This window comes from Marmota marmota, unplaced genomic scaffold (genome assembly GCF_001458135.2).
Source record: "Marmota marmota marmota unplaced genomic scaffold, marMar, whole genome shotgun sequence".
Classification (NCBI taxonomy): Eukaryota; Metazoa; Chordata; class Mammalia; order Rodentia; family Sciuridae; genus Marmota; species Marmota marmota.
In genome coordinates this window covers 22,676,401-22,693,112 of record NW_026000240.1, presented here as the reverse complement: position 1 = coordinate 22,693,112, position 16,712 = coordinate 22,676,401, and the positions used below count along the sequence as shown (strand labels likewise).

Genomic DNA, 16,712 nt, shown 5'->3' with positions numbered 1-16,712 from the left:
TTTTTTTTTTTTTTTTTTTTTTTTGCTACTGGGGATTAAACCCAAGCCCTCAATCATGCTAGGAAAGCATTCTACCACTGAGTTACATCCCAGCCCTTTTTATTTTTTATTTTGAGACAGGATTTCACTAAATTGCTCAGTGGGCCTTGAACTTGGATGCCTTGGCCTCCCTCACTGTCTAAACAACGTTTAACTTTTCTATTAAAGAACGTGATCAGTGAACAGGTCTATATTCTCAACAAGCTTAATTGGAAAAGTTGGATATTGGGGGTTGGTGGAAGAGAAAAAGGAGAAGGAGAAACAAAAGATACTTCACAGAAGACCTACATATAGGCAGTTATGAAAAGGTACCCAATATTCCTCATTAGGAAATCACAATAAAACACCAGTATACATCCCCTAGAAAAGCTCAAGTTAGAAAGACTGTTAACACTAAGTCTTGGTGAAGAGGTAGAGGAACTGGAACTCTTCATCTATTGCTAGTGGGAATGCAAAATGGAATACCAACTTTGGAAAACTGTAAGGCAGTATTTTTAAAAAATTTTCTATATTTTTTATTGATGTATTATAGTTGTACACAATGATAGGATTTGTTGTTACATATTAATACATACACACAATATAACAATAGAATTTGGCCAGTATTACTTTCCAGTACTTCTCCTTTCCTTCCCCTCCTCCTTTCCCCTGGTATCTTTGCTGTACTCTACTGATCTTTCCATTTTCATAAAATTCCCCCCCTTACCTTTCTTTTCCTTTTTCTTCTCTAGTTCTCACATATGAGAGAAAACATGAGACCCTTTGCTTAATATAATTGCTCAAGTTCCATTCATTTTCCTGAAAAAGATGTAATTTGATTTCTCTTTATGGCTCAATAAAACTCCATTGAGGGGCTGGGGATGTGGCTCAAGAGGTAGCATACTCACCTGGCATGCATGCGGCCTGGGTTCGATCCTCAGCACCACATACAAACAAAGATGTTGTGTCCGCCGAAAACTGAAAAATAAATATTAAAATTCTCTCTCTCTCTCTCTTAAAAAAAAAAAAAAAAAAAAAAAAAAAAAAAAAAACTCCATTGAGTATGTGTACCACATTTTCTTTAATCATTCACCAGTTGATGGACACCTAGGCTGTTGCATAATTTAGCTATTGTCAATTGTGCTGCTATAAACATGGATATGCATACATTACTATAGTGTGCTGACTTTATTTCTTCAAGATAAATACCAAGGAGTGGTATAGCTAGGTCATATGGTAGCTCCACTTCTACTTTTTTGAGGAGCCTTCATACTGATTTCCACAGTGGTTGTACTAATTTATAACTCTATCAACAGTATAAACGTGTTCCTCTGGGGGGAAAAAAAAAGAACGAACGAAAGAAAGAAAGAAAAAAGAAAAGAAAATTTAGTTGTAGATGGACACAATACCTTTATTTTATTTATTTATCTTTATGTGGTGCTGAAGATCAAACCCAGGGCCTCACAGTGCTAAGCAAGCACTCTGCCACTGAACTACAATGCCAGCTCCCAAAAGTGTTCCTTCTTCTCCACACCCTCTCCAGCATCATTGTTGTTTGTATTTTTGATGACTGCCATGCTGACTGGAGTGAGGTGAAATCTCAGTGTAGTTTTGATTTGCATTTCCCTAATTCCTAATGATGTTGAACATTTTTTCTTTTTCTTTTTTTGGTATCAGGGCACTCGACCACTGAGCCACATCCCCAGCCCTATTTTGTATTTTATTTAGAGATAGGGTCTCACTGAGTGGCTGAAAGCCTCTCTTCTGCTGAGGCTGGCTTTGAACTCAATCCTCTTGCCTCAGCCTCCAGAGCCGCTAGAATTACAGGCATGCACCACCATGCCTAGCCATCTTTTCATATATTTAATGGCTATTTCTATTCTTTTGAGAATTCTGTTTAGTTTGTTTACCCATTTATTAATTGGGTTATTTGTGGGATATATTTGTGGGTTTTTTGTTTTGTTTTGTTTTTTGGGTGTTGATTTTGGTTTTGTTTTTTGAGTTGTAGTTGGACACAATATCTTTATTTTATTTATTTATATATGGTGCTGAGGATTGAACCCAGTGACTCACATTTGACTCACATGTGCCAGGCGAGTGCTCTACCACTGAGTTACAACCCCAGCCCTGGTGTATATTTTTTTGAGTTCTTAATATATTCTGTGTTACTCCTCTCTCAGAAGAGTAGTCAGTAAAGATTTTCTCCCATTCTGTAGATTCAATCTTCCCATTTTTAATCATTTTATTTGCTGTATAGAAGTTTTTTGATTGATGCCATCCCATTTGTTAAATCTTGGCATTATTTCCTGAGCTTTAGGGGTCCTATTGAGAAAGTCATTGCCTGTGCCTATACACCAGAGTGTTAATTCTATATTTTCTTCTAGGACTTGCATAATTTCTCATCTAATTCCTCAATCTTTTGATCCACTTTGAGTTTACTTTTGTGCAGGGTGAGAAGCAAGAGTCTAGCTTCATTCTTTTACAAACGAATAACCAGTTTTCCCAGCACCATTTGTTTAAAAGGCTGTCTTTTTCTCTGTTGTTTGGTTTTGGCACCTTTGTCAAGGATCAGATGATTGTGTGGATTTGTCTCTGGGTCTTCTCTTCTGTGACATTGGGCTAGGTGTCTGTTTTTATGCCAGCACCATGCGGTTTCTGTTTCTCCGGCTCTATAGTACAATCTGAAGTCAGGAATTGTGATGCCTCCAGCATTGCTTTTTTGGCTTAGAATTGCTTTGGCTACTCTGGGTCTTTTATTCTTCCAAATAAAATTTAGAACTGTTTTTTCTAGTTCTGTGAAGCATGTCATTGGTATTTTGATGGGGGTTGCATTGGATCTGTAGGTCACTTTTGGTAATATGGCCATTTTAACCATATTACTCTGCCTATCCATGAACATGGGAGGTCTTTCCACCTTCTTGTGTCTTCTTCAATTTTCTATGGTTTTCATTATAGAAATCTTTTTGCCTCCTTGGTTAGATGTATTCCTAGGTGGGATTTTTGAGGTTTTTTAATTGATTTTTTAAAAATAAACGACAGTGGAATGCATTACAATTCTTTTTTTTTTTTTGAGAGAGAGAGAGAGAGAATTTTTTAATATTTATTTTTTTAGTTCTCGGTGGACACAACATCTTTGTTTGTATGTGGTGCTGAGGATCGAACCTGGGCCGCATGCATGCCAGGCGAGTGCGCTACCGCTTGAGCCACATCCCCAGCCCGCATTACAATTCTTATTACACATATAGAGCACAATTTTTCATATCTCTGGTTGTATATAAAGTATGTTGACACCAATTAGTGTCTTCATACACGTACTTTGGATAATGATATCTGTCACATTCCACCATCCTTGCTAAACCTCTGCCCTTTGTTTTTTGTTGTTGTTTGAAACTGTTTTGAATGGGGTTGTTTTCCTGATTTCTTTTTTCTTTTTTTAGTTGTCAATGGACCTTTATTTTATTTATTTATATGGAGTGCTGAGAATCAAACCCAGTGCCTCACACATGCTAGGCAAGCACTCTACCACTGAGCCACCAACCCAGCCCCTGTTTGCCTGAATTCTTTCTCAGCAGATTCATTACTGGTATCTAGGAAAGCTAATGATGTTTATAGGTTGGTTTTGTAACCTGCTCCCTTGCTGAATTTCTTAGCTCTAGCAGGCTTTCAGCGGAACTTCTTGGTGGAACTTTTCGAAATGTAGGATCATATCATCTGCAAACAGTGATAATTTGACTTCTTCCTTTCCTATTTTTATCCCTTTTATTTCCTTGTCCTGTCTTAATTGCTCTGACTAGAATTTCCAGTCCTATATTTAATAGGAGTAGTGTGAGTGGACATCCTGTCTTGTTCCAGATTTTAAAGGAACTGCTTTCAGTTTTTCCTCATTCATTGTGTTGTTGGCTTTGGGTTTTTGTACATACCCTTTATGGTGTTGAGGTAGGTTCCTTCCATCCCTAGTTTCTTCCGTGTTTTTGTCATGAATGAGTGCTGAATTTAGCCTTTCTGTACATCTACTGAGGAGGCTAAGTGATCCTCATCCTTAATTCTGTTTATGTGATGAATTACACTTATTGATTTGCATATGTTAAGCCTTTCTGACATCCCTGGGATAAAATCAACTTGATTGCCAGGTACAGTAGGGCACACCTATAAACCCAGCAACTTGGGAGGCTGAGACAGGAGGATCCCAAGTTTAAAGCCAGTCTCAGCAACTTAGCAATACCCTAAGCAGCTTATCAAGACTCTGCCTACCTCAGAATAAAAAATTTAAAAAAGGGATGGGGAATGTGGCTCAGTGGTTAAATGTTCCTGAGTTCAACCCCTGATCAAAAAAAAAAAAAAATTGATCGTGATGTAAAAATTTCCTAATATGTTGTTGAATATGATCTGCTAACCTTTTATTAAGAATTTTTGCATCTGAGGTCATCAGGGATATTGGTCTGTAATATTCTTTCCTTGATGTGTCCATAAGGCAGTATTTTTAAAATTTAATATACACAAATTCAGGGCTGGAGTTGTGGCTCAGATGTAGGGCACTCACATAGCATGTGCGAGGCCCTGGATCAATCCTCAGCACCACATAAAAATAAATAAAAAAATAAAGCTATAAAAAATATAATTACATCTTTAAAAATACACACACACACACACACATACATATTCTATGATACAGCAATTCCATCCCTATGCATTTGCCCAAGAGCAATGAAAATATGTGTCCACCAAAAGATATAAAAGAATACTCACAGCTGATTTTTTTCATATTCATATTTGAAATAATAGTCCTAGACTGGAAACAACCCACTTGTCAATCAGTAGAATAGGGTTCTATTCATAGAATAGAACACTACTCAGAAGTTTTTGTTTTTTTTTTAAAAAGGAACAAACTATTGATACAGGCTGCCACATGAATGAATCTCAAAACACTATGCTGAGCAAAAGAATCCAGGCACAGGGTAGTACTTACCTGTGTGGCTCTGTTTGTATGAAGTTCAAGAACAGACAAACTACCCTACTGTGATAGACTGCCTCATGGACTGGGAGGGGCACAAGAAAGCTTTCAGATTTGATACAAATGTCATCTGTTTTGATTTGGGTGACGGTGGCATGAGTGAGTTTCATTTGTCGAAACTCATCAATCTGTACATTTAAGATCTGTTCGTTTTACTCTATAGGAAATAAACTTTTTTTTTTAATGAGAGAAATGGCTATGACTATTTAAGATCATAACCCACACCTTTTACATGTGCCACTAAATGGAAAATACAAGAAGAGGCATTAACGGTGTTCCGCTTGTCTCCTTGTTCAACTCTTCAAGAATGCACTCAAATCAAAATAATTGTGTTTCCCATCTTGTTCTGGCCCCCCGTGGAGGTAATCTGAGAAAGCATGGAGTTCATTAAAGGCACTACGCTTTCAAGAAGTTTATCAAAATGCAGAAGAAATAAGAAATGGAAGAGGTGCATTTTTTTAAGGAAAAATATTTTCTTTGTGCCATATGTCCTCTAGAATATTTTTCATGGTTTTAAGTATACAGAATCTTGGAGATACCGAATTATAAATTGGGAATTTTGGTGTATTCTAAAATCCCTCCCTGAATTCTGAACTCTCATTTTTCTAAGAACATACTTTGTTCTTAAGGATTAAAAAAAAGAGAGAGGCTTGGGTCCTTCTCATACCTTATACTTAAATGGCCCTTAACGGCCCTGAGACTGTAGCACTGGATTTCTGTGGGACAGTGTGTCCAGAACTGAGAGGTCTTGTGATGTGTTCACCCTAATAAAACCTAGAGGTGCTGGGGAGTGCTCAAGTCCACCACACCCTGCTATTAAGTCCTCAAGATTGATGCAAAGTCAAAGGAACTGCTTTGAAGTTCTTGCTGAGGTCTCCACCCTCAGCTCCAAAACCCACCACCTAACCAAGGATGTGCCCAGGTCCTCCCATTTCAGATCAGACCAACCTTCCGCCAGCTCCACCATCGTGGATCAAGGCAGAAGGGGCCCAAGTCCTCTGCACAAGACCTCCCCCAGCTCCAGCAGCAGCAGCAGAGGGGGCACTGCCCGGTCCTGTGCATGGCAAGACCTGCGCCTCTTGTGCCCTCAACATTCAGGATCTGACCACCACCTCTGCTTTGACCTCAGCAATCTCATCCCACTAGTTAGCCAGAAATCTAGCTTTCCCGATGTTCTCACATCCTCTTAAATATAATTCGAAGCAGTTCCGGACATTTCCTTTTATTCCTCCCTCACTCAACCCTCCCTGACTTCTGAAATGCTTCCTCTGTGCCTTCTGACATTTACACCCACAAGATGTTCACCATCCTCATCCTTCTCTTTCTTCCCACTAAAACCTGATTCTCTCTGAGGACACTGCTTCCTCTGGGACCCTCCTGCTCAACCCACACGACTGGACTTGGTGAGGTGCAAGACGGGATTCCTTGGTTGCTGCTCTCCCTCCACACACACCCAGCTTGGAATCTCATGCCACTGGACTCCAACACTCACGGCATCGTGTGTCCCCAGGCTCACTCCTCTGCACTCTTTGGAGATGCCAGCTCCTGGCTCTCCATCGCTGTTCGTTTGGTAATTCTTGGTTATCTTAACACCCACGTGGATGATGCTTCTCATACCCTGGCTTCTCAATCCACTGACCTCATTTCCTCAGAGCTCTTCTGCTGCACCTGGGCTGCCACTTAACACGGAGGTCATCCCCTGAGCAAAACTCCTTGAAAGAGTAGCTTCCTGGAGCTGCCTGCAACTCCTTGCCTTGTAATGTCTATTGAACTGGCTCTGATAAGGCTTTGCTCCCACCTCTCCATTGAAGCTGGTCTTGCCAATCTCCTTAGAGACACCATTGTGCTACAGCCTTTAGGCAATTTTCAGATCTTATCAGATCTTATCGAACTTGACCTCTCAGCAGTTTTCAAGGCAGTGGATGGCTGTGCCTCCTTGATACTCTTTCTTCTTTTGGCCTATGAGATCCACCCCCTGCTGGCTCTTGAATGCCCCACCGCCCTCACCTCCTGGAACTCTGGAACTCAGTCCTTAGTTTTCTCTGCACTCATCCATAGAGTGATCACATCCAGTCCCATGGCTCTAAATGTCATTTATCTACCGGGTGGCTCCCAATGTCTCCAATCCCCGTCCGGTCATCTCGGTTCCAGACCCATAGATCCAGAAGACTTCGGGAGATCTCCAAATTTAGTAAGAACAATACCGAGAGCTTGATCCTGCCCACAAGCTGCTTCTTCAAGGAATTTCAACCCAGTTTATAGGAAATCCATGCTTCCAGTTACTCAGGCCCAAAATCTTAGAGTCACCCTCATTTTTTTTTTCTGTCACACCCACATTTAGCCCATGAGCAAACCATCTTACAGCCTCCACTGATTTCTCACTGGGGTGACTGCCGTAGCCTCCAGACTGGTTTATGTGTTTCAGTCATGTCCCCTGTGGTCTATGATCCCATAAAACGTCCATCCAATTGTAGCAGTCCTCTGCCAAAAACTGACAGTGGCCTTCCATCACAATCAGTAAGAAAAGCCAAAGTCCTTACAGTGGCCAACCAGGCCTGTCTGGTCTGGCCCCTCTACCTCTCAGAGAGCATATTTTAATTTTGGCTCATTCCTTCACTCTGGTCCAGCCACACTGACCTTCTTGCTGTTTCTCAAACTCCCCAGGCTCGCATCATCCCCAGGGCTTTGAACTGGCTGTTCGACCCATGGAATGCTCTACACTAGGCAGGCAGAGTGCTTGCCTAGCAGGTCTAAGCCCCTGGGTTCCATCCCCAGCACCAGGAGGTAAATAAATACATAGAGGGACAGCCTTGTCCACCCACACCCCCCTTCCCTGCTTTATTTTTCTCCACAGCACTTACCACCATCTGTGATGGGTTGAAAAACTTGGGCCACAATATTTTGCAGCTACTCCTATCAATCTGGACTGGTTTCATGAATGACAGAGAAAATATGGCAGAAGTAGCCATGTGTCAGCTCCACAGCCCAGACCTCAGGAGACTCCTCGGCTTCTGCCTTCACCCTCTTGAAAAACTGCCCTGAGGCTACGGTGCTTTGAGGAAGACTGTGAGGAAGGGCCACGGGAGAAGTTCCCTAATTGAATGGAGTTCTGCCTTTTCTTTAGCGTAGCCCATGCCGAGACTGGCCTTCTCTTATGGCCTCTGCTGCGTATGAGAATAAGGCTTTCTTTTCTTCGCTATAACCAGATGATCTAATACTACTATTATTAAATATTAATTTAAATATTTATTAAAATATTTTCTTAATATAACTCCTTCCCCCACCACGTCAGGGAACATCTAGCTGGGGGCGACATGTTTAATTTGTTCATTGTTTAATTTTTCATTTTTATTTTCTTGCAGGGGTGGAGATGGGGCCCAGGGCCTTGAACATACTAGGCAAGTGCTCTACCACAGACCTACACCCCAGTCCTTCATTTTTTCTTATAATTCCCTATTAACTCAATTATTTTTATTCTCCACCGCAGGTGGGAAGAAAATAAAAGCATTTTAGAAGCAGACTTGACCGAAATTTGTAGCAAACTCTTAATGCTTCTCCATGGAAGGATACAAAGTTGTGCTAGTCAGGTTTTTGTAAAAGTGACAAAATACCTGTCACAAACAACTTAAAACAGAGGAAAGATGTATTGATTTATTTTGGCTCACAGTTCAGAGGTTTGAGTCCAGGGTTGGCTGATTCCTTGGCCGTGGACCTGTGTGAGGCTGAGCATCATGGAGGAGAACGGCTGGGGTAGCAGGGCTGGTCATCTGGTGGCAGCCAGGAAAGGAAAGGAGGAGCCAAAGAGAGGACACAGGACACGCCCCCAGCAACCCACTTCCTCCAGCAAGGCCCCGCCTCCTACAGTTTCCACCGCCTCCCAATAATGCTATCAAGTTATTAATCCATCAGAGGATTAATCCACCATCGAGGTCAGAAACCTCATGATCCAATTACTTCCCCAAAGCCCCACCTCTGAACATGGCTGCTACATTGGACACCAGTGAGGTTTGGGGGACATTCCAGATTCAAATCATAACAAAAATGTTTTATGTTCTACTAAAAATAACTTGGATTTTTATCCCCTCATTTCCTTCTTCATCATAACCACAAAATATTTTCCCAGATAATTCCTACATCTGCCCCACAAATCAAATATATGTTTTATGGAATTTATTTTGCATTTTCTTTGCTGAAATGGTGTTGTTTGGTGTCCTGTAATTTCCCACAGAAAGTCAGAATCTTTAAATCTCGTTGTGGGGACACAGGCAGTCCATTTACTTTTGTACATCAGCCACAACTCATTTCCAAGGTGACTCTCTATCAAGAAGTATCCTCCATTTTCTTCAAATGTACCAATTGCTCTTCTCCCTCAGCTATGGCAAGAAGAATACCCTGTGTTATTGGGTGTGGGCGCCATTCAACAATTAGACTCTTGTTTGGAGAGGAAGATGTTTATGTTGTGCTATCTAAGATCCCCAGGTTCCATATTTATGAATGTAATTTATGATAGGAATGAGACCCTTTAAGCAGATCCACAGATTTTTTTTTTTTTAACCCCCTACTAAAACACAGGCAGGGGCTGGGGATGTGGCTCAGTGGTAGAGCGCTTGCCTAGCATGTGCGAGAACCTGGGTTCGATCCTCTGCACCCCATAAAAAAATAAAATAAAGGTATTGCGTCCCAACTACAACTAAAAAATAAAATATTAAAAAAATAAATAAAACATGGGCAACTTCTACATTAAGTAGCCTCAAAAAGCAAAATTCCTCACCATCTATTCTTGGTATGACTTGTAAGGAAGGCCAGGCTTCCTGCTGATAAAAGGATTTTTTTCTTTCACAGTCATCGTCTGACTGTTGACTAGAGGGGAGCTGAACTTGAGGCTTTGTGTCATCTGTGACACCATGCGAGACTTGGAACTAGGGATCTGCTGTTTTAATGGAAACAGCACAAGAACCATTTGTAAGTACAATTCCCATCTTCTTTCTGTGCCAGACTGAATTCTTTCACCTCCCAAGCTGCTCTGTGTCACACAGAGAACAGAGTGAAAATCGTACCCTGAGTTCCTAGTCCCAAAGTGGGACCCCAATCCCAAGTTCTAGTCCCAAAGTGAGACCCTGAGTTCCTATTCTAAGAATAGCACTTTTTTTTTTTTTCCTGGTTTCAGGTTTAGGCAAGATAAACAATAAGGTCACAGGCTTTCTATTTAAGTCTGCAATTGCCTGGTATTGGGGTTAATAGAAAAATGCTTGATTTTTAACTGATGTTTCCCGAAAGCTAGGACATCAATTGCATCCTAATGGATGCTCCCATTGGACTTGGTACTGACCTCTGGGATGGCTTTAACCATGTTTTGTGGTTTTTACATTAAACTAGACTCTTTTGCCAGGCACAGTGGTACACACCTGTAATCCTAGTGGCTCGGCAAGATCACAAGTTCAAAGTCAGCCTCAGCGACTTAGCAAGACCTCGTCTCTAATAAAATATAAAAAGGGCTGGGGTTGTGGCTCAATGATTAAGCATCCTTAAGTTCAATCCCCTGTACCAAAAGACAAAAACAAAACAACACAAAACAAAAACTGAGCTCTCAAACACACACAGCCCTTGTCCCCGGCCATCTCTGCTCTCTTGTTAGGACCTGAGACTTGCCCTTCACCCTCCAGCCTGTCCTTTCCCTGTGCCCTGAAGGCCCCTCCCGCAGTCTTCTCTGGAACCTGTGTGGTTTTTCTCTTATATTTTTACCCTGCCCTCCACACTGCATCCTCTTAACATGCAGAAAGTCAGACCAGCAATTTTTCTCCTCTCCCCACATCCCTCCAGCTGCCACCTCTTCAAGCCAGCGCTCTGCCCACAGCCTATGCGTCCGCATCTTCCCGCCTCCCTGGACAGGCTCCAGTCAGGCTTAGGAGCCACGATGACACCCAAAGTGTTCCTCTCCAGAACCTCATGATTTCCATCTCAGCCCATCGATGTCATTTCTTTATTTTATTTTATTTTTAAATCACACAATGCCTTTACTTTATTTATTTTTATGTGGTGCTGAGGATCGAACCCAGTGCCTCACGTGTGCTAGGCGGGTGCTCTACTACTGAGCTCCAGCCCCAACCCTATTAGTGTCATTTCTTTGTTCTCATCTCAGGGACAGGCTTCTTGGCTCTCTCCTTCCCAGCTTCTCTCCCACTTCTCTGGCCATTTCTTTTCAGTCTCCCGGGCTCCTTCCCTCCGTGACTGCTGAATGTAGAAGTTCTTCAAGGTTCCTTTCTTGTCCCACCTCAACCGTCTCTGGGTTTTAATACTTACATCAATTATTACTCACGCCACTGCCCCTGGTAGAGGTGAGCCTCCTCCAGACCTCCTCTCTGAAGTCCAGGTCTGTATATCCAGCTGCCTACCCAACAGCTCCACTTGGATGCTTCAGGCACCCCAAACTCCACGTGCCCCAAACTGAAGACAAACCAAGCCTTCTTCGAGATTTCCCTTCTCTTGGTGAATGAGACGACCATCTTCTAGGGCCTCCAAGCTCCAATCCTGACCCCAGAGCTTATCTCCCTTGTCCTGAGCCTCCAAGTCACAGCTCCTCCCATTTTGCCCTCTGAATGGTTCCAGAATCTTCTGCGGCCATCTCTGTCACCTAAGCAGCTGCAGCTGGATGTGCGGCTGCCCATCACACGGCAGCCACAGGGGCCTTCTGAAATACAAATATAACCATGCTGTGTGGCTGAACACTCCTTGTTCTTAGCAGAGGGATGGGTCCTTTAAAGGGTAGTTTGGTGCATGATGACATGGGAGTTGCACTGGTCAGATCCTCTTTGTGCCACGATACTTTCTCTGACGGTGGCCCTCTCTGATCTCTGTCCCTGGGCTCACCCCATGCAAGCTCTCAAGTGACCTTTCCCAGCCAGATCCGGCCAGTGGAGACAGGTGAGAGGGCATCTCTCCCACTCTCTGCGTCCTGTGGTGTCTCTGGGGGAGGCTGCCTCTCCTCCGCTATTTCTGCTCCCACCAACAGCCTCTCTTCTGTGGTCCCAGCTCCTACCAGACAGCCCCTGTGTGCCTTCCCTGTGGCTGCCATGATGAATCTCCAGAGTGGGTGGCCCGGGAAACTGAAAGTTATTCTCTCACAGTTCAACACCCGCAGCCCCACATAGAGGCGTCAGCAGGGTGAGTCCCTCTGCAGGTCTGAGGGTGACTGACCTGTGTGCCCTGCCTAGCGGCCTGGCCTGCTGAACACCCTGGAGTTCTTTGGTCTATGGCAGCATCACCCCAATCTCTGCCTCTGTCTTCATGGGGCATTTTTTTCCCCCTGTGTCTCCTCTGAGTCTCTGTTTCCAATCTGTCCTTTTTCTCATAAAGACACCATCCCTTGGATTTAGGAGCCACTCTAGTCCAGGGTGACTTCGTCTTAACTTGATGACATCTGCAATGTCTCTATTTCCAATTAAGGTCACACCTTCATAGGGACCAAGGATTAAGACTTGAACACAAGTCTGCCTGCTGCAGCTCCTGCTGTGGTTCCATGGTCCACTGACATGGCCAGTGGACTCCTCTTTCTCTGTGTCCCTCCAGCCATGGAGTGGGAACCCCTTTCTGCTAGAGCTAACTTCTGGGCTGCTTTGTCAAGGCCTGTTCGGTTCCGCAGCAGATCTAACAAGGTGTGCAAATACTTCCCCATGTCCAACTTCCTCTGTTGAATTAGCTGGTATTTCTGACAAGACTTTTGGGGATGTAGTTCTGATATACTACATATATGTGTATTTTTTTCTTTGCCAGGCAAGGTGGTGTACACCTGTATTCCTGATGACTGAGGAAGGCTGAGGCAGGAGGATCACAAGTTCAAAGCTAGCCTCAGCAACTTAATGAGGCCCTAAGCAAAAAAAAAAAAAAAATGAAAGAGTAGGGATGTAGCACCATGGGGTTTAATTTCCAGTACTAAAAATAAAATAATAAAATATATAATTTTAAAATGCATTTTAAGATATAAACTTGTTATACATTTATATATTGTTCATTACTTTTTAACTATTCTATTTTCATTATATTTGTTTAAGAATCTAGTATAGGAAGTATAGCTTGGTGTGGTGGTGCATGCCTGTAATCCCAGCAGCTTGGGAGGCAGGGGCAGGAGGATCTCAAGTTTAAGGCCAGCCTCAAGTGAGGCCTTAAGTAACTTAGTGAGACCCTTTCTCAAAATAAAAAATAAAAAAGGCTGGGGATGTGGCTCATTGATAGAGCGCTTGCCTATCATGGGTGAGGCACTGGGTTCGATTCTCAGCACCACATATAAACAAATAAGTGAATAAAGGTCCATCAATAACTAATAAAAATTTTTAAAAAATAAATAAATAAAATAAAAAAGGCTGGAGATGTGGCTCAGTGCTTGGACTTGGGGTCCAATCTCTGGTGCCAATTACAAATCTAGCCTTACTGATTTGTTTGAACAATTAACCTTAGGATGTATTTTAAAGTAAAAAATCCCTAGGAAAAAAGCAAATCCAGCCTGCCCTCTGACTAATCATTAACCTAAAACATTTTTATGTTTATTGTGTTTTCAAATGTTGTGTTATATTACAGCATTTTAAAATTATGAATGTGATATCATAAAATAAGCTTTTAAAAAAATTTTTTATAGTTGTAGGTGGACAGCATGCCTTTATTTGTTTAGTTTTTTATGTGGTGCTGAAGGTCGAACTCAGTGCCTCACACATGCTAGGCAAGCACTCTGCCACTGAGCTATAGCCCCAGCCCCATAAAATAAGCTTTAAATGAGGCAAAATGGAACAGAAGATCTGAGCAAAGAACTTTTTTCCCTTTTCTCCAGGTTATAAAATTGGTCATAAAAATAATAACATATGATTTTTGCTTTCTACTATTATAAAAGTTATGATTTCCATTCAAAATGAAATATTTCCTGTTTTCATATGAGTTGAGTCTTCTTTTTATGGTAGAATGCAGTAAAACATTTAACTGCAATAGTTTGTGGTTTCAAATCTTGCATGTCATTCAGTTAATCTAATCTTCCTATTTTGCAGCTCCATGGACACCAATTATTTGTATCAAACACTATTTTGGCACTGAATTATCTAAAGAGCTTACTTAAAAAAATAAAACCAACATTTATTATTTCTATTTTACTTATAATGAGATTGAAACTCAGAGAAGTTAAATAACTTGCTGAAGAGCACACAGCTAAGAGCCAGGATCCCTCCCAAGCAGTGCTGGACTTAGTACTCATTACTGTCCCACCATATTTCCAAACCAAATTTCTTGTACTTTTCCCCCACTTAGGAATCCTATAGTTGTCTCTGCTTCTAAGATAAGAATTTAGTGCCTTTCTTTAATTGGACCTAGAATTTTTGTTTCATTGAGTTGGGAAAAGCACCAGGTCCTGTTGTTAGCCATCACATAAATTATTCCGTCTTATATAGACCTCCCTATGATATCAGATAGGTCAAACTTTAAAAATAATGATGTTGCAACTCAAAATTACCTGTAGGCATCATACTGTCATTTCATAGCTTCTACATTTTGTGCCAAATACTATTTAAACTCTTGCCTCATTGGTCAGATAATTTATTTAATTAATTTATTTATTATTTTGGTACCAGGGGTTGATCTCAGGGGCACTCAACCACTGAGCGTCACACCCCCGTCCTTTTTTGTATTTTATTTAGAGACAGGGTCTCACTGGGTTCTTTAGGGACTCGTTGAATTACTGAGGCTGGCTTTGAACTCTTGCCTCCGCCTCCCAAGCTGCTGGGATTATAAGCGTGCACCACCACGCCTGGGCCTGAATATAAATTATTAAAGTTAATTTCACCTGTTTGTTTTTATTGTTTTAACGTGACTACTAGAAAATTTTAAACTACATTTGTGGCTTCTTATAACTCTTTTGGACAGTGCTAGATTAAGTGATTACTCAGACATTAAAAGGTAATAAACTAGTATGGGTGGAATCCAGCGGTTCCTAGTATATACGTTCATCAGGGAAGGCAGGCCCCCCCCCCCGCCCCCCCCCCCCAGTGACAAGGTTAAATATCTGTGGTGACAATTCTACCGTTTTCTCAAAGTTCATCTGTCGGGAAAGGCCCTTTGTCATCAGAAGAAATTCTCAGTCTGATTTTTCACTACCCAGAAATGTGGACCCGGGGCAACATGTCAAGAGCAATGAAGGGCCAGGGTTTCTTCTGTGTGTTTCTGAGCAGACGGCATAATCAGAGCCACGGTCACCCATGCCGATCATCCGTCCCTGCAATAGAGGCGATCACTTACAAGCGCAGCGTGCAAAGCCAAAGGGCACCCACGAGTTCATTACATAATTCTCGGGAGCATGAGGCCAATTGTGTGTCTGCCCTGGGAATGGTCGGAGGCTGACAGGAGGGCCAAGGCAGTGACGATGTTTTGACAGTGTGTGTGCTAGAGATTGTTTGTTTGGAAAAAGACTGACCCTCCTTTAGTCTCTCTCTCTCTCTCTCTCTCTCTCATCTTCCATGTAAACACATAATACCAAGTGACTTTGTTTCTAAGCTGCCTTAGCCTTGCTTTGCAAAGAAAAACCCTGAGTATTCTTCCCTGTAAGACACAGTTGTTATTTTTAGAGCGCAGGTTCTTAGCCTGATCTCTGTCGACATCAATCTCTGTTCCTCCTGAGGTCGCAGCCAGTGACAGCTCAGCCTGGTGTGTCCTCCATGGAGGACAGCTCCCTTGCTTCCTAAGGCAAAGATGCGGTGGGACCCCTGAAACTTCACTGCTCGGGCATCTGCAGGAAGACTCCTTGGCATGCGGAGTCCACTGGTGTGACTGTCCGTGGGCCAGTCCCTACCGCAAGCCATGAAGCTGCTGTCTGTCTTTGGGGTCATAGAAAATTCTTGTTCACTCAGAGCCCGTACTCCCAGCAGACTCCAGCTCTCTATTTCAGGAATGTGGCTTTTTCTGCTTATGTCACTTAATGGTATGTTTGGGGTCAAGATGATCCTCTTAGCTGGAGAATTCCTGCAGGCTACTCAGGATGCATCTGGTGTACCCCAAGATCCACAACTTGAGTCCCAAGACCTCTGGGAACATGTCTGAGGACCCAAAGCTCCCAGCATTCCCTTCTGTACCCTTTTCTTCATGTCAGGCTGTGAGGCACCTGGAGGAACCCTCTGCAAGGCTGCTCCCGGAGTGCCCAGCCGGGGCCTGGTGGGAGATGATGTTGTAACTTTAGCAATCATTCTCAGGATAAGAAATGAGATGCCACCTGACTACTACTCACTGCTTTTGGAGGCTGGTAGCTGAATGTGGGGGGCACAGGGTGTGTGAAGGGCCCATGGTAACTGGGCCAAGTGAGACCCGGCAGTGGGCAGCTGGCCCTTGCAGGTGTGGGCAGCTTTGGCCTTGTGGCTGGAGGGTGACCTGTCAGGTGGGGATCCCACGGCCAGCTATACATAGCCAGCCAAAGCTTCTTACTGGAGGAACGACTTTCTGCCTCCTCTGCGGGTCCCACCCGAGGCCAGAAGGCTGCCCGTAAATCCCCTGGAAGTCAGTTAGCCCCAGAAAGCAACCGAGTGTGGCGGCCACAGGCCCGACAGTCCCCGAGCTGCCCTGCGTCCTTCCTCGGCTGTCCCCGACAGCGGGAGCGCCCTGCCTCAGCCATGGACATGGGGGGCCTGGACAACCTGATCGCCAACACCGCCTACCTGCAGGC

General features: G+C 43.0%; 1 protein-coding gene across 1 annotated transcript in view; it reads left to right on the top strand.

Annotated features, from left to right (window-relative positions):
* The first annotated feature begins 9,933 nt into the window (after positions 1-9,933).
* Grk7 (G protein-coupled receptor kinase 7) overlaps positions 9,934-16,712 on the top strand; it is a 41,701-nt gene continuing 34,922 nt past the window's right edge. Inside the window, exons 1-3 of the mRNA XM_048794507.1 lie at positions 9,934-9,991; positions 16,146-16,295; positions 16,517-16,710. Of these exons, the coding sequence (XP_048650464.1) occupies positions 9,934-9,991; positions 16,146-16,295; positions 16,517-16,710 (402 nt within the window). The remainder of the gene's footprint in view (positions 9,992-16,145; positions 16,296-16,516; positions 16,711-16,712) is intronic.